The 25,046-nt window shown below is 39.1% G+C and overlaps 1 protein-coding gene across 2 annotated transcripts in view; it reads left to right on the forward strand.

Moving 5' to 3' along the window:
* DNAH11 (dynein axonemal heavy chain 11) overlaps positions 1-25,046 on the forward strand; it is a 181,987-nt gene that overhangs the window by 128,409 nt on the left and 28,532 nt on the right. For both annotated transcript variants that reach the window (XM_072153831.1, XM_072153832.1), the window contains exons 57-65: positions 5,686-5,919; positions 7,943-8,089; positions 8,866-8,979; positions 13,299-13,442; positions 14,865-15,047; positions 15,395-15,496; positions 16,781-16,915; positions 20,322-20,495; positions 22,242-22,477. In XM_072153831.1, the coding sequence (XP_072009932.1) occupies positions 5,686-5,919; positions 7,943-8,089; positions 8,866-8,979; positions 13,299-13,442; positions 14,865-15,047; positions 15,395-15,496; positions 16,781-16,915; positions 20,322-20,495; positions 22,242-22,477 (1,469 nt within the window). The remainder of the gene's footprint in view (positions 1-5,685; positions 5,920-7,942; positions 8,090-8,865; positions 8,980-13,298; positions 13,443-14,864; positions 15,048-15,394; positions 15,497-16,780; positions 16,916-20,321; positions 20,496-22,241; positions 22,478-25,046) is intronic.

A 25,046-nucleotide genomic window follows, 5' to 3' on the forward strand; every position in this document is an offset into this window, starting at 1 on the left:
TTAAGAATATAAAAAATAATTAAATATTTAATATTTACAAAAAAAAAAAAAAGATCTCTACTCCACGCTGCTACACAGAAGCTGAGAAAGAAGAGGAGCTGAAGGGAGTGCCGCGAGTGATTCCTGAGTTTCCTTTTTTTTTATTTGAGGAGGGGCTGCTGCTGGACATTTCGTTATGGGGGGCTGCTGCTGGACATTTCGTTATGGGGGGCTGCTGCTGGACACTTCAATATGGGGGGCTGCTGTTGGACACTTCAATATGGGGGGCTGCTGCTAGATATTTCATTATGGGGGGCTGCTGCTGGATATCTCATTACTGGGGGAGGCTGCTGGACATTTCATTACTGCGGAGGCTGCTGGGCATTTCATTAGTATGGGGCTGCTCTTGGAAATGTTATTACTGAGGGGAGGCTGCTGGGCATTTCATTAGTCAGGGAAAACAGTGTCCAAAGAATTTCTCACCCTATACTTCAGATTCTTGTGATTCTTAGCTACACCGGCAGGATGTCACAATAGGTCTCTAATGTTACTTGAGAAAGGGACCCCTGAGTCCCAAAACGTGCTGTATCTGAAGGCAACTAAATAAAATCATCCCCTTTTAAGACGACCATTTTAGGTGTGCGCCCTCATTTCCTCCTACATTTCTCCCCTATAATTCCACTGATCAGAAACAGTGAGGCTACTGCATTCCTATACATGAGGAGGCAGGCTGCACCCCGATAATTGAAAAACGCTTCATTTAGTGTTGTGCCTGTTTAAGCACAAACTAAAAAAATGAGCAAGAATTACTGCTATTTTTTTTTTAAATGTCACTTTTAAAACGATACTTCCCTATGAGCGCTATTTTTCCTTCCATCTTTCACCACACCATTGACTATGCTTACACTTGGATGAATGTTTTCCCAGTTTTTTTGTGGTAAAATTGAGTACCTGGGTTTATACTTGGGTCGGCTTATACAATACTGCATCTCGCACATGAATGCAGCGGTCAGCTACCGGCTAAGCAGTCAGATGCCATATACATGGCGGGGTTGGGGAAGTAGGAAAGTGCACTTTATTATGTTACTTTCTAGAATTTGGGAGTCAAATTACAAATCCTCAAATTTTAAACTTATAAATATTTTCTTGCGTATTACAGTATATAAGAAAGCAGAAAAAATAGAAATAACAGAAAAAAATAGTATAAAAACCACATTGGCAGAATAATTTATGTTAATAAAATTACTGCAATTAGTATTTGCACAATGACCGTTTCAGAAGACACAGCTGTTAAAGTCAGGAAGTGCTGTCACTGCTGACCTTATCATAAGAGAAAGTGACAAATTGCAAATGCAAAGGAGGCCAATCATCAAAGAATCCTGTTCTACAACGATTAGTGTTTTCTGCAAAAGCAGCATGAATTACAACCAGCTGCTCCGTGGCTTGACATGGCTCCCATGCTGTGCCACTTTGTTAAGCTTTACGTTACAACAATAGTTAATTTGCCGCTTCATGACAACTTATCTGGGGCCATTGCTATCTTTTCTACAAGACCTTTTCCTACTTGTATAATCTCCAGATATATATCTGTTTCATTGCGCTAAAATTATAAATAAGATCATTGTATTAGTTTTTCAAGGGGTCTCTATTGTTCACCTTTTAGACATTGAAGGAATCAAATTTTTAAAGGAAACCTACCACCACCTACTTCCTGCTACCTATTAAGGTAGATCTGGTGGTAGTTACCTCTAATGTATGTAAGTATAGCCGTTTTTAGGGCTAATCCTTTAGTCCCCTTTATCTATTTTAATCTTTTAATTGTGAGAATATGCTAATTTACCAAAGAGGCTACTGGGGTGTGGCTACTCCCCGCCCCAGTAGCCTCCTTGATCCTCCTACCCAGATATCTTCAGTGCTAAGCTACGAGGAGCTGCACACCCCTCATCCGCGAAGCCGGCGTTCTGCCCATGCGCAGTAGATCTGGCTTCGGACCCGGCGGCCTGTGTTCTGCACATGCGCACAATGCCGGCCTCGCGGACAAGTGCGCGTAGCTCCTTGTAGCTGCGCGTTGAAGATATTTGGGTAGGAGGATCAAGGAGACTAGCCTCAGCTCCAGCTCCGGCCCCAGTAGCCTCTTTGGTAAATTAGCATATTATCACAATTAAAGAGTAAATCAGATAAAGGGGACTAAAGGATTAGCCCTGAAAAGGACTATCCTTACATACATCTTACTACCATCGGATGTACCTGTGGTGGTAGGTTTCCTTTAAGTACATGATATTTCTTAGAGTTCTTAAAGGGTTTGGTCACTAATACAAAAGTTTACCATGGAAGTTTAAAACCCTAATAGGCTCACCCATATTATACTTAAATCAGATAAAGTACCTCTGTATTTGCTTGGTCACATGATCTGCCAGCAGCAGGACTTGGGGCAAAGACATTTGCACTTCCTGTCATGTCCTGTGTTCTGCTAGTTTTTGGTGGAATGGAGGGGAGTGTGCACTTATTACTCTATGCATGCCCCCTCTGTGACAACCACTCCCATATCAATGGTTAAAGGGGTGGTTGGATGTCCTTGTACTGCTGACTACAGAGAAAATTTACCAAGGTAACCATGACACATTAGTACAGTTTTGTATTGATAACCTTCCCCTTTACATTTAAAAATATTTGCTTTGCCAGATCACTGCAGTCCCTTCCATCAGTTGAGAACTGGCAATGCCAAGACTCGGACCCCCACAATCCGATCCTTGTTTTCACCATAATTTATTATAATTAGTCAGGGGCACACTGCACTCATACATCATTTTATTTTTATACCATGTTCTTTTAAAAAAAAAAGTCTCAAATAATGCAACACCTAGTTTTGCTTATTTTTGTAATCTATTGTTAAAGGAAATCTACCGTTAAAATATAGCCTGATAAACCAGAGACATTTACCCATAGATCCAGGCACTGTGACTAAGGTAATCTTCTTATATTTGTTATCCATGGCCGCCTTCCATTTAAAATCAACTTTAAAAATTATGCTAATGAGCATAATAATGATGCTTGATTTTACATTGTTTAAATGCCAACACTTAAAATGATCTCTAACTTTTAAACAAACTTTGAGTAAATCCATAATACAGGATTTTAAAAGAAACGGTGTAATATATGTTATCAGAGTAAACTGTGTCCTTATCCTTACTTTGACTTTCATCATTCTCCTTCTTTCCTAATCTGATATTCCGTCTCATATCTCTACTACTAATTTCCTTCTTGCTAGCAGTATGGACAGAAACTGGACCAATACTTTATGCAGTGAGGGAGCAGCTAGGTCTCCTCCCAGCAACTGAAAGTGCACTACAAACTCACATCTCACAGAGATTATAGCTGCTGGAAAATGAGGATTACACGTCATGTAATAACCAGAAATATTCACTTCTCATATTCACACACTGAACTACTGATGGCAGCAAAGTTTGTTGAAAGGTTAAGTTCCGCTTACAAAATCTACACCTATAAGATATAAATTCCTAGCTGTTATTTCCCTTTCTAGATGAATAATTAGAGTCTATTTAGAGGCCGACAGGTAGAATATATATATGGATTAAATATCAATAAAATCCTAGTTTTTCTAATAGGAAATATTAAATTGGAAACCAGGCAATTAAAATGCTTCCCCAGCTTAATCATTCCAAAATATTTAATCATTCAACGATATCATTAAACCCTCCAATACCTTTCACTAATACGTCTAAAGTTGGAGCAATTATTGACAGTATTTTGGTAAATTATGTGTAACTTTGACTGCACAGGGTTTACCTTATTTAATTCTTGTTAATTGATTTTCAGGCGTTTCCTGATTAATTGTAGAGGGTTCATCTTGTAAATAAACCCATAAATTATTGTAACATTGATGAGGTTGTAGGCTCAGAGGAGTAGAGTCATTTATATTTAAGCAAAGGTAAAGTGGATACTGCAGAAACAAGACCCCATGCACGCAGGTGGGTGCTGTGAGTATCAAACTAAAATGCAAGCTTTAGGCTCCCTGCACACAAAAAGGACTTGTGGTCTGTTCTCTGTGCCCCATCTGTCACTGGCTCTTTAGATACACTCACACAATAGAAAAGACCTCCAGCACATACATGGAGCTGAGGTGCAGCTATCATAAGACTGTGTGCATGAGGCTTAATGGAGTTGTCCAAAAATAAATTATTCATAATGATAAATGTCTTACTGCTGCTTTGTAAATTCTCTATAGGTTCCGTAGAGATGTTGAAATAGTAGTACTCCACTACATGCACTTTGTCAGTTCAACTGAATGTCATTTACGGACTAAGGCTACATTCACACGGCCATATGGGGGACATATATACGGTCGATGTATATACGCCATATATACGTCCCCCATAGACGGCAATGGGCTCATGGCGCCATACATGAGCGGTAAGGTGCAGCACATGTGTGCCAAACATCGCTATGGAGAGGTGTAGGGGTGAGCGGCGCTCTCCCGGGTGCCGACGTATGCCTGCCGTGCTACAGTACGGCGGGCACACGTTCGTGTGAATGTAGCCTAAGAATTCTCTATCTGAAATGCGTTATGGCTTCCTCCTTTCCTTGAGCACATAGTTTATAGTCTAACTAGTAAAATATAGGTTTTAATGTCTTTTTCTATATTTTCTCTTTTTTCAGTTTTTTAGGAAATGTGTAACTTCAACCCTTTAGACACCAAGCTATTTTTTTGTTTTGCTTTATCTTTTTTTCTTTCCAAGAACCATAAAATTTTAATTTTCTTCAATCGTTGCCAAATGGCTTCCTTTTTTCAGGATGTGATATTTTAAATGGTGCCATTTTAATTATTTAAATAGTGTATTGTGGAACGGAAAAAAGTTATTTTTGGGTGTCGAAATTCGAAAGCCATAACTTTGTAGATTGCTGTAGATGATATTCTGTGATAGTACAAATGCAATAACTTGTATATTTCTCAGGCCTCATACACACGACCGTAATGGGGATCATGGCCTATCCAGATTGAACACCAGTCTTAATGTTTCCCCCACTGGCGATCTGTTGCTAAGAGGCCTGCCACAGGTTTTAATAGTATTGGCGTCTTGAAGGCATCAAGAAGGAGGGGAAAGCATGGAAAGGAACTCCAGTGATAATTCAGCCCTGTCCACACCACCTTGCTCCTCCTAGAGTCCCAGGGAACCCAGGACGTGTTGCTTTAGAATAAAGCTAAACACAACACATCCTGGGCTACCCAGGACTGCAGAAGTATGTCTTGAGTCACTCAACCTGTCCAGCAAACTCTGTGCTGGGGTGACGGCCTGTGTGCCACCTCTGGCACTTGGGCCATAGGTTCCCCACCACTATCCTATATTTTGCTCAACTATAGCAGCAACTGCTCCTCATTCTATGGAGAGGGGAGGGGCAAGGAGTTCTCATCCTCCTCCCTCATCCACCCGGTCATGTGCTACGCCTCGGTTACAGCCGGGGTGGGTACACGGCTGTGTGAAAGAATCCTTACTTTTAATTTTCTTTTCTCAGCATCCCAAAATTTTGGTAAGACGATTACTACAATTTTCCCACCAGACTAACGAAGAAAACCGTTTTGTAAGATTTTAGATTACATTTTTTTGATGCACTCCATATTGCATTATTATACTCTAAAAAGTTATTATGATTGTTCTCATGCTACGTGGCATTGTGCTTTTCTTACAGGAAAATGTTAAGGAGTCAATCAGTCAATTTATGGCATTTGTACACACAAGTGTCAATGAAATCAGTGCCAAATACTATCAAAATGAAAAACGATACAATTATACTACTCCAAAAAGTTTCTTGGAGCAAATAAATCTATACAAAAATCTCCTGGACAGAAAAGGGAAAGAGTTATCTCAGAAAATGGAACATTTGGAGAACGGTTTGCAAAAGCTTAAAACCACAGCATCGCAGGTAACGTCATAGCATTAGCAGGGCATAACCATTTTATGTAAATGTTACAAATCTACAATTCACATGGTGCGGTGTGCAAGTACATCATAGTATAAGGTTGTACTACTGGGTAAAATATGTGATTATAGGAGAGGTAACCTACAATTGTTAGATTTACTAATAGCAGAATGAATATAACACACACAGAGGCCAGTCAGCCACAATTAATGTAGAAATCTCCCTTCTTCATTATTATAAGTAATATGTTGCCATGAATACTGCTGTGTGTAACCAACCACTTACTTCTCATATGTGCTAATAACAATACTATTGTCCTTTTATCAAATGTTTTGTATGAAATTTTAGAATTACTAAAAATGCTGTCCAGTGTGATCAGATTTACCATGGTTCACATATACAGCAAAACCCAAAGCCCAAAACACCGGCATCATGATAAATGAGAGAAAGCTAAGTTTAACTTTTTATGCTGTCTATGTATAACCAATGGAAGCTAATATATAATTTATGGTATCTGTCATTTGCAACTTCCAGCATGGGAGAGGAAGGGTGGCGAGGACGTGCATAATTAGCAGCCCGGAGCACCGGACATCTTGTCCCCATGCTCCATGCTGCTAATTATAACTTTGTTTTCTAGGTGATCCCGGTTTGTCAAGATTAGCAACGGACAGCGCTGGGATCAAGGTGAAGAGGAGCTGGGGTAAGTATTAATAGTTTTTTTTATGTTTTTTAGGTGATTGGTTTCTTTTAAAGAGGTTGTCGAGTTCTCAGGAAGCAAATGTTATTTTGTGCGTAAGGAAAAGTGAAAAGTTATACAGTTTTTCAATATTTTTGCTGTATCAGGTGCTCTTGCTTTCCAGATCTATGGTTTCTGGCATTCTGTAAGAAGATTCATTGTTTATTTCCTGTGGATAAGAATCTGTCTGTGTCACGGCTCGTTATACCACACAGCTCTGATTACTCTGAGATATAACGAGCTGTGCACCTGTGTGACATCACATGACCAGGAACTGGTTTCTATCCACTGAAAGTTAGCACTGATCTTCACAAAGAATAACAGCAAGCACAAATCTATAAAACCATGAGGAGTTGATACAGAAAGTATAATGGAAAATTGGACTGCTTAACAAGCAATGAGGAACATTTACTAAGGCCTTTGCGCCAGTTTTCTGTTGGACTTTGCACATTCTTTTAGGTGCAAACTGCTTGCACAAGTATTTAAGAAGTGTCTGCACAACAATTGTGTCACACGCGACTCTTTTGTGGCACAGCTGCAATAGCCACCATGTAACACAAATTAGGGGGCGTTCTGATGCTCCGTCAGACCGTGCACCGTATTTATCATGCAAAGTCCGACAGAAGTGTGACGCACGCCCCATGTTAAAGGTGCACCAAAAAAAAAGTGGGTGCACTCTATCGGGGCAGTTCAGGGGGCTCCACAGTCTTGAAGAACGTGCACCAGAAATCCTGAATCTGGCAAACCCTAAACTATAGATAGTCAAACTGCATTTAGTGCAGTTTGCATGAGTCTTAGTAAATGTGCCCCAATAACTTTTATATGATCAAACTGGGCCACCCCTTTAAGAGCCAACTTTCTTTTTTATATTAAACGGGTTCTCTAGAATTTTTAAAAATTTGGTATTAGACTTTAACAAAATACAAACAAAGTAAACTCATACTCCTCCCCTCTGGTGCTCCCGTTCATCTGTGCCGTCTGTCATTGCTGCCCTATGATAGAGGAAGGCTTGCCAAAGTTACTAAGGTTTCCGGAGTCTGCTCGTGATTTTTAGACATTTGGAGCGAGGGACGGAACGCCTTTTCTTGATTTACTAAGTATCTAGAGCTTCTTAGTAAATCCGGTGTGTGCTATGCTGGTGGGAGGGGCAATGAAGGCTTATGCCAGTATTAGTAAATGGTTCTATAATTATTCAATGTTGATATATCTGTACAAGTTACAAATTAATTCTAAAAATATAATATATAATAGTTGATGATTTTAATAAAACATATTTTATTTTTTCCGCAGGTAGAAGACCTAAAAGCAAAACTTGCCTCACAAGAGGCGGAATTGACTCAGAGAAACCAAGATGCTGAAGCTTTAATCGCTAAAATAGGGCTGCAGACAGAGAAAGTGAGCCAGGAAAAGACCATTGCTGATGCAGAAGAGCAAAAGGTCAGTGTAATGCAGTCACTTAGAGTTGCCAAGGAACACTCAGCACAAAGTACACCTTTTGTAGACAAACCATTTTCAACGAGACCCTCTCCAGGGAACAAGATGTGTGAAGACTTGTGATCGTAGGGGATGTAGCAGTATTTTTCCAACACGATTACCACTTCACCTCGCTCTATATTTTCTCACCTTTCAGCGCTCAAACTGATTTGATGGGACAATAGAGAGCTCATTTTAATGCGTGCCTTCTATTAAGGATCTAGGAAATATAATAATTGTATTCACTTCACCTTATCTGAAGGATTTTGCCATAGTTATTCAAGAATGCAATTGCAATTTAAGAGCCATATAGTCATGAGGGAGCCATCACGGTGCTGTCACCAGAAGCAGGGACATTAATTTGCAGTATAATTTTTTTATCATGTTGTTTTTGCAAAAAGAAATTGCAATAGCCACAGAGTAAGACAAAGTAAAACTCTAAATTTTCTCCTATTGTTTATGCAGAAACACAACTGTGTGATAGTATGTCAAACAGTGTATGTTCATATCCGTTTGGATTCCTGAACGCATATACTGTAACTTTGCAGCAAAAAATACTTTTTTTTTCAAAGATGCTGCACAGTCGCCAAATAGAAGGTCTGTTGGTTTAAATACGTTACATACATAGATAACATATTTAATATGTATGTATGTGTGTGTGTGTTTTCTTATGACTGATTTTCTGGTACCTGTGCCATGTGTTAGGAAACGTGACAGATTTGATGTTATTGACTTTAAAGGTGGCATCAATACAAACCGAAGTGTCTGTGAAACAGAAGGATTGTGAAGACGATCTGATGAAAGCAGAACCTGCTTTGGTTGCGGCTACTGATGCTTTAAATACCCTTAACAAGGTAATTTAGGTTTTGTTTAGGGAGTTTAAAAAAGGGAAGTAGAAAGAAGTAAAAAAAAAATAACATAAACTTACCAGTTACCGTAATTCAGTCACTGTCATCGGAATGCGAATGCTTTGATGGACCCTGATATTCTATATATACCGTATATTCCGGCGTATAAGACGACCTGGTGTATAAGACGACCCCCCTACTTTCCTGTTAAAAATATAGAGTTTAAGATATATTCGCCGTATAAGACTACCCCTTTTCCAACAGCCAGCTCCCCCTGTATATTGCCAGCCTGTACCCCCAGTATACAGCCAGCCCCCCTGTATATAGCCAAACTGCCCCCCCCCCCCTAGTATACTGCCAGCCTGTACCCCCAGTATACAGCCAGCTATTATACAGCCTGGCGGCCCCCAATTGTGCAGAATGCCGGCCCCCCCAGTTTGGATCCTGCCGCCTCCCCCTCTATATAGCCAGCCTGCTTGGCACACTAATAATAACAGCTTCTCACCTTTCCCACGATCCACCGAAGCTCCACTGCTACACTCCGGCCGGCGGTGACAGCTCATTGAGCGCTGGCGGCTCACAGAATATGACGTCAGCCGTGTGCCGACGTCATATTCTCTGCGACGTCGGCACCCACGTAGCTGTCACCGGCGGCCGGAGCGTAGCAGCGGAGCTTCGGTGGATCGCGGGAAAGGTGAGAAGAAACATTACCGGTGTATAAGACGACCCCAGACCAGACTGCAGATTTTTCAGTCTTCAAAAGTTATCTTATACGCCGGTATATATGGTACTTAGCAGTGCACTAAGTAGAATTATGGTAACTGGTAAGTTTGTTATTTTTTTTACTTAGTCTATATGTACGAAGTGCATTGATGACCTCACAAACATTTACACATTTTACATTAGACTCCATCATTGACCTCAGCAATCTGACATTACCGGTACATGCAAATATTACTACTGCTGTGTCCAGGGCCACTGCTGGTACTTGTGTCCACTTTCATATGTGGACATTATCTACATCTGGTGTGATCTATGTGACAATTATTACTGGACTATGTGACAATATTGAGATTGCCGCAATGTGCTCCAGAATTAAAGCTACGCCAGGTCAGACTGTGATGGGAAAACAATGCCGGCTATATCATATATTAGTCGTCGTGCCCTACTTGCCATCCACGTTTCGAGAAGTGACATGAGGGTCAGAAAACCTTCAAAAAGTCTAAATTTTTGGCCATGGACTAGAAATTGTGACATTTTTCAAATCATGTACACCAGAAAACTGGCACACAAGGCATGATAAATCTGCCCAATAACTCTGAACATTATCATAGTTGTTATCTCTCTAATGTGAAATCACTCTTTACTATGACATTGTTCTGTTTATTGTCTATGTAATGTGACATCACAGCGTTTTGTTTAAGTGTTAGTTATGTGTGTGGGGGGCTATTCTATTGCTATTAGACACCAATTTAACTAGTTATGTCCCTGGGTCCAGGCTTGGGATGATCTATCTCTGTAAAATGAGATCCAATCCAGGTCTGTAAGGAGGGAAGTCCTCAGAAACTCTACTAACTTCTAATTATCTTTGTGGAGGTTTAGTAATTACAAACTACAGTAATAAAGTAACAATTTTTTATCAAGATATCTTTAAAATTGACTATTACCACCTGCACTATTGACTATGATGGTGGTGGAGTGGTCACTGTTAATAAGCGGGTCTCTACATTAATATATTCATGTTAGGGTGTATATCAACATTGCTTTTTTTTTACACCAATTTGTATAATGTTTTAACAGAGCTTGTTTTTATGTGAGATTATTAGGTTTGTAAGATATATGTGTAAAATATACTCTATACACTGGCCCATTACAGCAGCTAATTTGTTATGTGATGGTTGGTATAACTTGTGCTTTAGGAGTAAACAACATGGTTTGCATCTCAGTAGGAGCTGTGATTTAACAACGTCTGACAAGATAATGTGTAGGGTTTAAAGACGTCTAGCTGATGTTTTACAAGTATTCAATTGTATCTTCCCATGCAAAGAGATGTCTTTTCTTTCGCTCATCAGGGAGTCATCATTCATAGAGCATTTCCTGTACCACATACTTGGCCAAAAAAAAAAACAGTGATGGTAAATTTTGTTGCCAAAAATGCAAATTACATTTTTAGATTTTAACTCTATATATTTTAAGATGTCACGTTTATGCTTTCGAACAGTGATCGAAGCTGGAACTGATGATTTCCTCTTATGGGAACAAAATAATGATATATTTTGCATAGATAAAATGGGAAAAAAAATCTTAGCTACAAAAACTTCAATTATCTGACTGAGCTTGACGGACAACAATGTTCATTAGGTTAAACAGATAATATGTGATTTTTTTTACAGTTATTTCAATCTTACAATTCTTTTTATTAGTGTGTTATAGTAGAACAGTTACAGACATACTGGGGCTCATTTACAAAGGGTCCGAATGCTGCACTTTCGTCGGGTTTCCTGAATATTTCCAACCCAACGGATTCGGAAAAAACGCACAATTTAAAAAAGAATTTGTGTCGCAAGATCACGCACTTACATACACCAGGAAGAAGCAGGTTAACTTACATACACCTGCTGGATATCGGGCGCACAACCTTAGTGAATCCTGGCAGACCCAAATCTGCGTAGGACAACGCACCGCAGGATCGCGACTAGACCGGGTAAGTAAATGTGCCCCACTGTATATGGAGGGAATTCTTATATCAAATACATATTGGGGCTCATTTACCAATGGCACACTTTTGTCGGACTTTCCAATGTTTTTGCTGGCTTCCATGTGACATAAATTGTGGGGCGGGCTGTCGGACGATCCGACTGGACTGAGCGCTGGATTTGACTTTAAAATTGTGTCGCAAGACCAAGCACTTACATGCACCATGAAAAGAAGGTGAACTCCATCGGACCAGAGCGGGGCAGTGACACATGCAGGATATCGCCCGCACGATCTTAGTGAATCGTGGCACAGTGTGTTATCGTCGGCACTGCACTTTTGGTAAGCTCCAACGGAACGGTAAGTAAATGTGCCCCATTGCTTTTAATACTGCAGGTAATGTTTTCTAAAAGGGCTTTTCCCTTAACCCTTACAGGCCCCTTTTTAGTCTTTGCGTTTCTGTTTTTCAATCCTCTCATTCTAAAAGCAATAACTTTTTTATTTTTACGTTTAAAGAGATGTGTTAGGGCTTGTTATCTGCGGGACAAATTGTACTTTTTAGTGGTGCCGTAAAAAAATTCCAAGTGCAGTAAAATTAACAAAAAACCGCATTTTGGCCATTTTCTTGTGGGCTCTGTTTTTACAGATTTTTTTCTGCACTCCAAATTACATTTTCTCTTTATTCTTTGGGTTGCTACAATCACAGGGATACCAAATTTATATAGGTTTTATTAGGTTTTAATAGATTTCAATCTTTTGTACTATTATATTTTTTAAGGCCAATAACTTTTTCACTCTTTTGTGTACGGACCTATGTAAAGTGTTCATAGCCAAACCAGTAAGTTTTCTTTCCAAAAGGAAAAGACACTCAACTGTTTTCATGTTATCACACCTTATCAGCAGTTTAGGGGACCAGTTTGGCCATAATTATAGGCCAGGAAGGAATTCATTTTCCATAAGGGCATTGCCATTGTAGGCCACCTTTAACATTAGTTTCTTATACTTCTTTTTGCTACTTTTTTTGTCTATGTTGACACTATTTTTGTCTCCACTAAGATAAGTCTCAAAAACTAGTTCAAGAAACCAGGCAATAAGTTGATAAATCCCCCCACAAAGTGTTAAAGGTTTACCTATTATGGCATGTCATGTCACTGGGCTTCTTGAAAGTCAGACATTGGTTGTAGAGGAAGCTTCCTTCCTTACGGGAAGCTTTATTTTCCCTTTTCCACCCTAGAAAACTTTTCCAGAATCCTCAGTGGAGTGTGTATGGCTTTTAAGGCTTGTTCCTCAAAAAGGGGCCAACAAAGGCAATCTCAGTAAGGAGATGAAATATATTTATGAGTTTTAATTCTCCTTGATTTTTACAATTAGATTTCAGCAACATGGTAATATTACTTACAGAACATTTTTCTTTTTGAAAAAAGTGTTTTTATTAAAAATTTCAATTTTACATTCAAACAGGTGACAAGGGTTCAGTATCCAGATTAGGTCTAATGTTTGCACAAAGGTGATTTTATGTTTTTAAATCTGCAGTACATACTAATCTGAGCATTAACTGTATCATAGATCATCACTTAACAAGAAAAGTTAAAAAATATTTAAAAATATTTTAATATGTTATTGTCTCATAGGTAAACCTTACAGAACTTAAAACCTTCCCTAACCCTCCATCTGCAGTCATAAATGTTACAGCTGCTGTAATGGTGTTGCTGGCTCCCAGAGGCAGGATACCTAAAGATCGGAGTTGGAAAGCTTGCAAGATTTCCATGGGAAAGGTAAAATTACTTTTTAGAAAAAAAATACTTGGAAAATTCCAAATGATTGGGCTTAAACAGGGTTGCAACTAGAAGTTTCATGGCCAAGCCTTCTACATAGAGACCGCACTGGATCCAAGTTTAATACATATACAGGACCAGAAACAAGATTGTTAAGTAAGACAGTAGCCTATAGTCACAGTGTCCCCACAGTAGTAAATATAATAACAATGCCCCACAGGAACCAATCGTTCAAGTGTCCCCACAGTAGCTCATAGTCACAGTGCCCGTCTGTAGCCAATAATCACAGTGCCCACTTAGTAACCCATAGTCACAGTGCCCAATTGCAGCCCATAATCCTATATTCACACAACCGCCCATTATCACAATTCCCTCATAGTAGGCAATGAAGTCATCATGCCCTTAGAAGTAGTCAATAATCATAGTGCCCCCATAGTAGTCAATAGTCACAGTTATCCAAGGTTGCCCATAGTAACAGTGCCCACACAGTAACCGTTGCTAACAGTACCCTAGTAGCCTTCAGTAACAGTGCCCCCAGTAGTCATTAGCTATATTATCCAAGTAGTCATTAGTAACAGTGCCCCGTAGTAGTCATTTATAACATTGACTCCTTGTGTTCATTAGTAACAGGGCCCCCAATACCCTAATAATGGTGTCCGCGGTAGCCATAGACCACAGCGCCCCACAGTAGACAAAAAGAATACTAATAACTTGCATCCCGGCTGCTTGCATCCTCTCCATCTCAGAGACAGCAGCAATACTTCTGCATGTGAGATGGTGCAGGCAGAGCACAGGAATGATGCCTTCGCATTGTTTTCATTAGTGAATGGCAGGTCATACAGGAGAAAGCCCTGTACGCTCTGCTATAGCAATCAATTGTACCTTTGACACCAATAAAATCAATCAGGGAGGAAATGCTTAGACCCTCTATACTGGTTGGGCCACCGACTAAAGTTCCACTTTTCACCCCCCTTCCATGCACAGGTAGCAACCCTAGACTTAAAATCAGAATTATACAGTATACAGTATCCAAGTGCTTTAAGGAAATCTACCATCAAAATCAAGCATGATTAACCAGGGGCACCTACTCATAGATCCAGGCAGCATGAATGTGGTAATCTTTGTTATCCATGATCTCCTTCCTACTCAAATCAACTTTTTATTCTGCTACTGTGCCTGAACGGTTGCTGGGGGTGTTACCGGAGTCCCTCTCTTCTGCAGATTCACAGGCTGTTACACTATCTCCAGCACCAATCATACCTAGAATATACTATATGCTGACAGCAGGGAACCTGGAAACACCTGTATTTTAATATCAAATGCAACAAATAATATGTACTTTGCTCATTCTGTAATGACCTATGTATTGTGTGTCTCATATCCCAAACCTGCAGAACTTGATATGGTTCTTTTTATCTTTAGGTTGATGACTTTTTGCAAGCATTAGTCCATTACGACAAGGAGCATATTCATGACAACTGTTTGAAAACTGTAAAGGATCAGTACCTCAAGGACCCAGATTTTAACCCAGACCTGGTCCGCTCAAAGTCATTTGCAGCAGCTGGTCTCTGTGCCTGGGTCATCAATATAGTAAAATACTATGAGGTAATTCTTTTTCATAGATTGTTGTAAAACTGCGGAATTTGATGGCGCTATATAAAGATTATTTTTAAATGTTGTATTTATACATAAATTTATTATATCCATATAGAAAAAATATTAAGAGTAATAATTTTTATTTGTTATTCTAAAATAGCATATTATAAAATATGGTAGTAAAGGACCGTTATGTAATTAGAAATCATTTTAGAAAAAGTCTTTTAAAAAAAAAAAAAAGGTTTGTGAACAGATTATATCAATAGGACAATAATACATGACATCGCAGACAATGTAAAATATTAAAGCTAATGTAAAACCGTTAAATGTAAATTTTTTTTTAATTATTTTTTTAGGTATATTGTGATGTTGAACCCAAACGCAGAGCACTCTCTCAAGCCAATGATGATCTAAAAGGAGCCACTGAAAAACTTGATGCAATTCGTAAAAAACTACAAGTATGGCTATAGTATTTTTATGTTATAAAATGTGATATTTAAATTTATAAAGAATTGTCTAGGCACAACAAGATAGCCCTTATTCACAGATTAGGGGCTAACTTTCTGATCAGTATGAGTGATGAATTATGAGAACAGGGGTCTGCTGTAGACCCATTGCGCCCAAAAAGAATTGAGATGCCAATCACTGTCTGTGGAACTGATGGAGATAGCCGAGTACCATGATTGGCTATCTCCATCAGCGCCTTAGCAATAACTATAGAAAGAAGGTGCATGTCACTGTTCTCATGATCCACCAATCAGCAAGTCATCTCCTGACTCTGCGCAGTGGGTGTGGCTACAGAAAGAAATCTCAGCTCCATGATCTCACACAAAAATCCAAGATGGCGCCCAACCCTAAGTCAGAAGTTGCTGGTTCGTGTCTAGGGGAAACTGAAATTGTGTACACCAGGACTGATAGAGACAGGTTGGACTTATATCTGTGAAATGTATTTTTGTTAATAACAGTGAATTACAGAATGTGTTTCTTTGTTATCCTGAGTACATATAAGAAACTTGTCTTCATGGGAATACCCTTCTAACTTGTTGTGACTGCTCGACTCCTTTAAGTGAACCTACAGCTGTGAGTTAAAAAATATTAGGCAAGTCATTACCCACGGCTTATCTCTTATATCTTGCTGGATGGCTGCCTAAACTATGATCTGCGACCACATGTTAAAGGACATCTACCACCAGAATCAAGGATTGTTAATACACTGACATACTGGTGTGTGGCTCCTTTGGTAGGATCGACTCTTCTTTTAGCTTCCTATGCTGTTGTTTTTAAAAGAAAAGGGGCTTTACAACTATGCAAATGAGGCTCATTTGCATAATTTTAAAAGCCATTAAAAAAAAAAACAGGGCATGAAAAGCTAAAAGAAGAGTGGATCCTACCAGAGGGGCCACACACCTGCATGGAAATGTGCTTGGTGTACAATCCTTCATTCTGCTGGTAGATGCATTTTGGACTTTTAATACAATGACTTTTGATACTTAGACTTTTACATTTTAAGATATACCAATGAGATCTCTGCATTTTCTTTGTTTGACTGGGAAGAGAATTGGATGATAAAACAAAGCATTTTTGATTATATGCTGAAAACAACATAGATGGCAGATAAAGGCAGTGAAAAAAATCCTTATTTAGATTTACCCTTTTTTTTAAATTAGAATCAGTAAATTTTTGTTGAACATTAATATGAGACAGGACCTCTTGGTAACATGTATTGATATGTATGCTTAAAGGACTTGGACAACAATTTGAGGAGACTGACTCAGTCTTTTGAGAAAGCGACAGGGGAAAAAGTCAGGTGCCAAGAAGAGGTTAATCGTACTAACACCACCATTGAATTGGCCAACAGACTTGTCAAGGGACTGGAGGTGAGTGATTTGTTTTCTTGTATATCAAATAAAGTTTTGATCTTATTACAACAGGATTTGTATGTGTAATCACATTTTGTGTAAATATTATGATAGCATCTTATGGTCCTTTATGCAGATCTTACACTGCAAACTCTTCATTTTCAGCCCTAGGATCGTGGCCATAGTAAAAAATAATTAATTTATAACTTACGTCTTGAGTGGCGACAATCACACGACTTTCTCTTTTCCTCTACTTCTAGTGAGGGATGTGAGACACAGTTGTGCTGCCGGGCATCATAGATGGATGCACCGCATGCCCCATTGTCATAATTAATCTCATGTACATTGCAATTGCACCAGCCATTGTAGGCTACGACCAGGGCTGGCGCCAGCACTGGGCTAGTGCTGGGGTCCAAAGCTGCTGGGGGGCCACATAAGGTACATAAGGAATCCATGGGGGGAGTTGACAGGAGCTATATATAAAGTAACCATAAGGGGGCTGTATGGTATGATAAAATAGGGGATATGATAGGGAACAGGAGACTGTTTTTAATGCCCCCATGTGAGTTCACTGCAAAGGGACCCACAGAGAGTCTGTCATCCAGGGGCCTACTGAAACCTAGAGCCGACCCTGGCTATGACTGCAACCCAATTATGTCACATTCTTGTGAAAGCATTTTCATGTGATGTGACACTGGATTACCAGATCACTGGATTTCCAGTTTTGGTTTTTAAATGTAATTTTTCAAAAGATTTTTATTTAGATACATTGAGTGAGTAAAAAAATATATTACTTGTAGTGCTTGGAAAGGTTTTTCTTATTATTAATGTAATTAAGAGACAGATATTTGCAACTGTGATTACTCCTTCCTAGAGCAGAATGTTTGGTTCAGGCCACCCCCACACGTAACACCCAACATTTGTGCTGGCATCAGGGAGTGACGACGCCAGGAGAATTTTCGGCACACACACGCTGCAGGCATTTAAATGCTTTGCCAGCAGTTAACACTGATTACCGTGGCTGGTTGAGTTCAAACTCCGGACTCAAACTCACAATGTCCGACAAGGACCTGAAAATTGTGGTTTCACATCCACTCATCTCAATTCCTTTCCATATATATTCTCCTTACCAATAAGTACCTTATTTTTCGGACTATAAGTCGTACCGGATTATAAGGCGCACCTGATTTATAAGATGAATGACCAGCAGGTGGCAGACCTGTGCACAGTTCAAGGCAGCTGTTGTCTGTAAGTACTATTCATATATAAGGCGCACTGAGCTATAAGGCGCACCTTTACTTTCTGAGAAATTCTGAGAAATTTTTTGTGCACCTTTTAGTCCGAAAAATACGGTATACAGTCAGAAGGATGATGTGTGATCTCCTTATTATCCCTTAGGTATGTTACCAATATCAGATTAGTGGGGTCCATTACCAATACTGATCAGCTGCTGGTGGATACCTACAACACATCAACTAGCACAGAGCCAGAAGCAGATGTCTTTTTTCTCCCATTTAGCTTCCATTCAAGCCTCTCTTATATTAATAACCCATAATCCCAGTGGCGTAACGTTGAAGCTGATGGGCTCCAATGCAAAGTCTATGCCAGGCCCCCGACTATAATGTATGGTTTATAGTATTACTCTTCTCATATGGAAAAGTAACACCTTATGGGCCCCTAAAGCCTCTTGGACCAGTTGGACTGCACCCCCTTTAATTATGCCCCCTGCAAAAAAACCCCTAGGAATGGCACAATTGTTTCAGCTGGTCTGAATCTGCCCCATAGAACTTTTCTACCTGGTTAGGGTGTAATATATAAATGAGATAAGAAGTGCAATCCACTTAGTAACAGAATAAACAAGCTTTAATTAGAGCACATGAAGAACGATATCTAGAAGTTATTTCCTCCTAAACGTGTAGACCTGGAAGCTGATAAATCAGTAGAATAATTCAGGCAGTTTATATTTAATCATTAACTAAGTCCTAAGCCGAGCAGCTGTTAAAAATTAGAAATGGGTCATCTTAGCCACGATGACATTACAAGCAATCTATAATACATTAGGATGAGATTATAGTGATTTTTAACTGTCTGGAAATGTATTACGCTGCATGTTCCTACACTTAAACTCTTGTTAGCCAATGTCGCTTTTGATTTATGATGCACGTACGGTATGCTGAAATTATTGGAGATTCAAATAGATGATCATTCCATGTTTAGAGAATCTTCAAGTTCTCCTGGAGATGAAAGAAAGGATTTTCATTCTTGTTTATAACTTACTCACAAGCTAAATTCTCAAAGTGGATGTAACAAGAGTTTTTTTTTTTCTGCCTCTTCTAAATGAACTGAGTTTTCTGCATGGTGGGTGATAAGTTAAGGTGGCAGACGTGCGTATTACTTCTAAACATCCTCATTACTTTAGTAGTAGATGGTACTGAAGCTATGGATATTTTATTTCTCAGGCATCCCTCAGTTCAGATGATTCAATTGCTGTTGGACCATTCTCCACTGGTATTAAATAAACGTAGTTTTTTAATTTGCAGTAGCGTAAAAAATCATGTTTGTCTGAAAGAATTAAAAAATGAAAAAGGTTTTAAATGAAACTGATACAGTCAACCGTTTCCAATAGACCACCCCTTATCCAGACCAGATTTCATGGTTTATCATGCATAAAGTATCTTCTTTTAAAGACTACTATGTAGAAGAATTGGGTGGAGGTGCTGTAAGGAAACTCCCATTAAAATCAAGCATGATAAAGCTTACTCCAGACACCGTGACTGTGGTAATCTTCTAATATTTGTTATCCATGGCCTGTCTTCTTTTAAAATCAACTTTTAAATTTATGCTAAAGAGTTCTTTACCAAAGCCCCTTTGTTCTGCAGCTTTACAGAATTTTACACTGTGCAAGGAGCACTTCCCCCCTCCCACTGTATGCTGAAATGTCCTCTTCTGTAATGAGTATATAACAGCCAGAGGGGGGAGGGGGTGCTGAGGGAGCAGAAGGGGGAGACCGTGTACCAGCCTTTCAAGCTACAGCACAGAACGGCTCTGGTAACGCCCCTAGAGCTGTTCTTGTTCATTAGCATAATTATAAAAGATGATTTTTAAAGAAAGAAGGCCATGGATAAGAAATATCAGAAGATTACCACAGTCACGGTCCCTGGTTTATCATGATGGATTTAATGGAATCCTGCTTCAATGTTTAAATGTAGGATGTTTTAATTATACTGGTGGATTGGGACAATGGACACCCATCTATCTGGTGGATTGGGTACAACCACTAAGAAGCCCACTGGATGTATCTTTGGCAGCACAGACCATGAACATGCTGCAGTTCCATGTATCACTATGGAACACGGTTACATACTATTCCTTCAATACCAGGAGAACAAGAAGTACCTAATTTTAACCCTTTTTTCTCACACAGTCTGAAAATGTTCGTTGGAGTGAGTCCATCAAAAATTTTGAGGCTCAGGAGAAGACATTGTGTGGTGATGTTCTGTTGACTGCTGCATTTATATCATACGTGGGATCATTCACAAAGCGCTATCGCCAGGAGCTTATGGAACAACTGTGGCTTCCTTTTCTCAAGTCTCAGAAGGTAAAATAACAAGAGAACCTTGTATCCCTGCATTTATTTATTTTTTTGTTCGTGTCTTGAGGTACCCACACACATTAGACCAGCGCATATAAAAAATTGACGATTTTAACCAAATTGTGTGAAATCATTTAGAAAGAAATTAATGCTAATGGGGTGACCTGTCCCACTAGATCCCTGGGACAAGAATTCCAGAGTTGAATTTAGTAATCGCCCAACAACAGAATATTACTAATCTTGCTAGGAAGTTGCCTCCCTTCATGAAGATCAGGGGTGTAACTATAGCAGTAGCAGTCATGGCAGCTATGGGGCTCCCAGTGTTAGGGGGCCTTAGCATCTGACCTGACACACTAATGATATGCACCATTATATACATATTGGGGCACATTTACTTACCCGTCCGAGTCACTACGAGCATGCGCAGGATATCCTGCATGCGTCTCTCCCCGCTCAGGTCCGCCAGAATTCTCCTTCTTCTTCCTGGTGTATGTAAGTGCATGGCTTGCGACACAATATAAATGTTAAATTCCACACTTAGTCCAAATCAGTCGGATCGACGAAGCCCCCCCCTGATTTGTGTCGCATGAAAGCCGATGCGCCAAAATCCGATCGTGAGCACCAAAAACCCCTGCTAAATGAAAATCGCCGGGAGATACGACGATGGGGTGCGGTCCGCGAACCCTTAGTAAATAAGCCCACTATGCTGCACATCTTACAGCATAATATTTATATAACGGGTCACATCTTCCACAGTACACAGCATGAATCGGCAGTTCAAATAAGACATTGGAAGACAAAGGGAGAGCAGAACAAAAGAACTAGGCCCTGCCTCTCCTATTTACGCCCCTGATGAAGACTTTCTGTTAGCAGCATTACTGGAAACACTCCTTCCAACCATGAGCAAGCACAAGTTTAATTATTTAAGGACATATAAAATATGGTCTCATTCTTGATGCCCTTTTCTTAAATAACATGGTATTTACCCTACAGCTAATCCCTCCTTTTCCTAAAGCCAGTAATGCTGGTGCAGGATGCCTAAATCACTCACAGTAAGGCCAGCTGCATACATACTTGTTCAGCCCATGGAAAAAGAGCCATGTGCTGGTCAGATCCCACAGACCAAAACTGTGCAGTCGACGGGAGACCTTGCATTTTACAAAAATATTTGTCTACTGTCCCAACAATAGCTCCGCACTCACACAACGACAAACGTCAACGCTGCGGCTCGATCAGGAGACAGGGACTCCTTGTAGCATATTTCTATTTGATGCAAGGACTGCCATCCTCTGCAATATGCTCGGTCCTTAGGAGTGGACCAGAACACGGGTCTGTTTGCACAGACCAAACATGTTCGTGTGCAACTGACCTTAGGCCTTTTACCAAGGGGACTTTTTCCTATGATGTTGGAAACTACAAAAATTAAACTCAACGTTTTGCAATTCTAAATATTTTGGAAACTAAAAAAGAATATTTTTTTAAGCACTTAAACTCCTACTGTCCACTAGAAATCCTGGTAAATTGTCTTTCAGCAATTACAGGAATTCTACCTTATTTGTAGCGCACTTTAGGCAAACTCTAATCATAGAGTGAAGCTTTTTTACATAAACTATAAGCCGAGCAGCATATTGCCGAGAATAATTCAGTTTGATTTCTTTTAAGATTGTTCTTCATAGATATTTCATATTTCGTTGTTTCAGACGTTCGCAGTAGAGATTCTGAGTTGGACTAAACAACATTTTCTCCATTCAGGTTGCAATTCCAATATCTGAAGGTCTAGATCCAATTGCCATGCTGACTGATGATGCTACAGTAGCAGCCTGGAATAATGAAGGTTTGCCTGGAGACAGAATGTCAACGGAAAATGCCACCACTTTAATAAACTGCGAGCGATGGCCTCTTATGATAGATCCACAGCAGCAGGGCATCAAATGGATTAAGAATAAATACGGAGCTGACTTAAAAGTTATACATTTAGGACAGAAAGGGTATGTGTGTAATACAAAATATAGCAGTTATTTGTACAGAAATTCATTTATTTTGAAGATTTATTGAAGGTGTTTTATTGAATGTTTCTGCAGTTGGAATGCAAAGGAATTTTCTAGTGTTCTAAGAACTTGCTATATCATTAAATTACACAATGGGCTGAGCTTCCTGTTACTCCCTAAGTGAATCCTAAAGGAGACTTCCAATTCTCAATGACTGTCTGGATCTCACTATACTACCACTATGTAAATGTGCTACATTGGTTAAGGAGAATTATCTTATAAGTTTTGGAAAGTTTACTCCAAGCAGTTGACCCAGGCTATCCATGTGTTACATACTGTTACATACATTAGCTTGGTGCAGACCCATTAAAGGACATCTACCACCAGATTTAGCGGTGGTAAACTGTCACCAAAGCAATGCTCGTAACCTTAGGTGTTAAGGGTCTGTGTTGCTCCCATCTTCATGCAGGTCTGCTAAACCAAATAAAGTAATTTATAAAAAATATTCTAATTAGCATGAGGCGCTTAGGTCTCATTCAGTATAGTGGACCTGCATAGAGATGGAAGAAACACTGGCCCTTAACCCTTAAGGTAAAGAGCATTGCTTTGGTGACATACCACCGCTAAATCTGATGGTAGATGTCCTTCAACGCTTTTCCTTGAAAGAAGTTTTTCTAGTTAAACAAGCCATCAAAGAAGATTTTCCTAGATCCTAGATATTTATTGCAAAACCCCCCATATTCTGATATACACATTTTTGGGCAGCCAATGCATACAGGATACAGAACTTTAGATTGCATACATCCTTTCCTTAAGGGATATTGCTTCAAATGGAAGATGTCCTCTAATAAAAATTTCCTGAAAATGAGAAACCCTGCAGCACTGCATGAGCAAGGTTTGTTCAAGGGTCACCATTTTGGTCATGAGTTACAACATATTTATGTTAGTCATCTTTTTAAAGGGGTTATCCAGGGCCGAATATTTTTTTTTAAGATTGGCCGTAGGTGGTGGTGTACATCTTGAGTGGAAAAAATACTTACAGTAAATGGTGGTATTCTGACCTAATTGGTATATTAAAATTCTTGAATAAAGGTTAAGTTTTAATGCACTCATAATCTTTCCCCACACTGTTCCCTGCCCAAGTTACTATTCCTAAGGGCAAGGGCTCATGTAAGTTCTTGAGGCTTCATGCGCAGGACTTTTTTTTCTTACTTTTGACTTGAGTGATTCTAAATAGTAACAACTGTATCCCGAAAATAATTGAAGCTACTTCGGGTTAACCCATTCATTACAATGTGCTATCAGCACATTGTAATGTATGAGGAGTAAAATCCCCATATACTGCCATACTGTAGTATGGCAGTATATGATAGGATCGTACAGACACCCTAGGGTTAAAGTACCCTAGGGGGTCTGAAAAATAGTAAAAATAAAAAAAAAGTTAAAAAAAAAAATTATAATAAAAAAACGTAAAAATTCTAATCACCCCCCTTTCCCTAGAACTGATATAAATAAACAGTAAAAATCATAAACACATAAACCGATCTATCAAAATATGATAACGGTTTTTCACTGCGTTTAACCCCGTAATGGAAAATCGCGCCCAAGCCTTTTTTGCCATTTTTAAAAAAATTAAAAATTCTATAAAAAGTGATCAAAAGATCGTACAGTCCTAAAAATGATAACATTGTAAACGTCATCAAAATCCGCAAAAAACGGCACCACCCACAGCTCCATACACCAATGTATAAAAAAGTTATTAGCGCCAGAAGATGGCAAAATCCCAAAAAATATTTTTGTACAGGAGGTTTTAATTTTTTTAAATGTATGAAAACATTATAAAACCTATATAAATTTGTTATCCCCGTAATCGTACCGACCCAAAGAATAAAGTAGACATGTCATTTGGGGCGTACAGTGAAATCCGTAAAATCCAAGCCCACAAGAATACTGCACAAATGCTTTTTTTTACCAATTTCACTGCATTTGGATTTTTTTTCCCGCTTCCCAGTACATGGCATGGAGTATTAAATACCACAGTTTTGAAGTGTAATTTGTTATGCAGAAAATAAGCTGTCACACAGCTCTGTACATGGAAAAATAAAAAAGTTACAGATTTTTGAATGTGGGGAGTGAAAAATGAAAATGCAAAAACGAAAAAGGGCTGCGGCGGGAAGGGGTTAAAAAAAATGTTGTGAATCATAACCTTATTGATGAGTTACACACATGGAGCACAAAGACAATGATTTTCTGTTCATTGGATCCTTCTTCAGTGTGTATATAGAAAATGAGGTGCCTTTTTAGATTATAGATTTTAGGGAGATTTTAATGGAACATTTATGCATAGTTCACACAACATTAGATTTTATAAACACTTCTCTTTTCATTGCTCTTAATCAATTGGTGTGCATAAGGTTTCAGGTTTTATTTTTCACTTATAATGGATGCTTATGATGGAAGGCTGATAATTTTTACTTAATTCCTTACATGTGAGACACCGTTTTGCAATTCAAAATATACTAAAAAAGACTTGAGGTTAATATAAAAAGGCATAAAGTACAGATTTTAG

The sequence above is a fragment of the Engystomops pustulosus genome, chromosome 5 (genome assembly GCF_040894005.1).
Source record: "Engystomops pustulosus chromosome 5, aEngPut4.maternal, whole genome shotgun sequence".
Classification (NCBI taxonomy): Eukaryota; Metazoa; Chordata; class Amphibia; order Anura; family Leptodactylidae; genus Engystomops; species Engystomops pustulosus.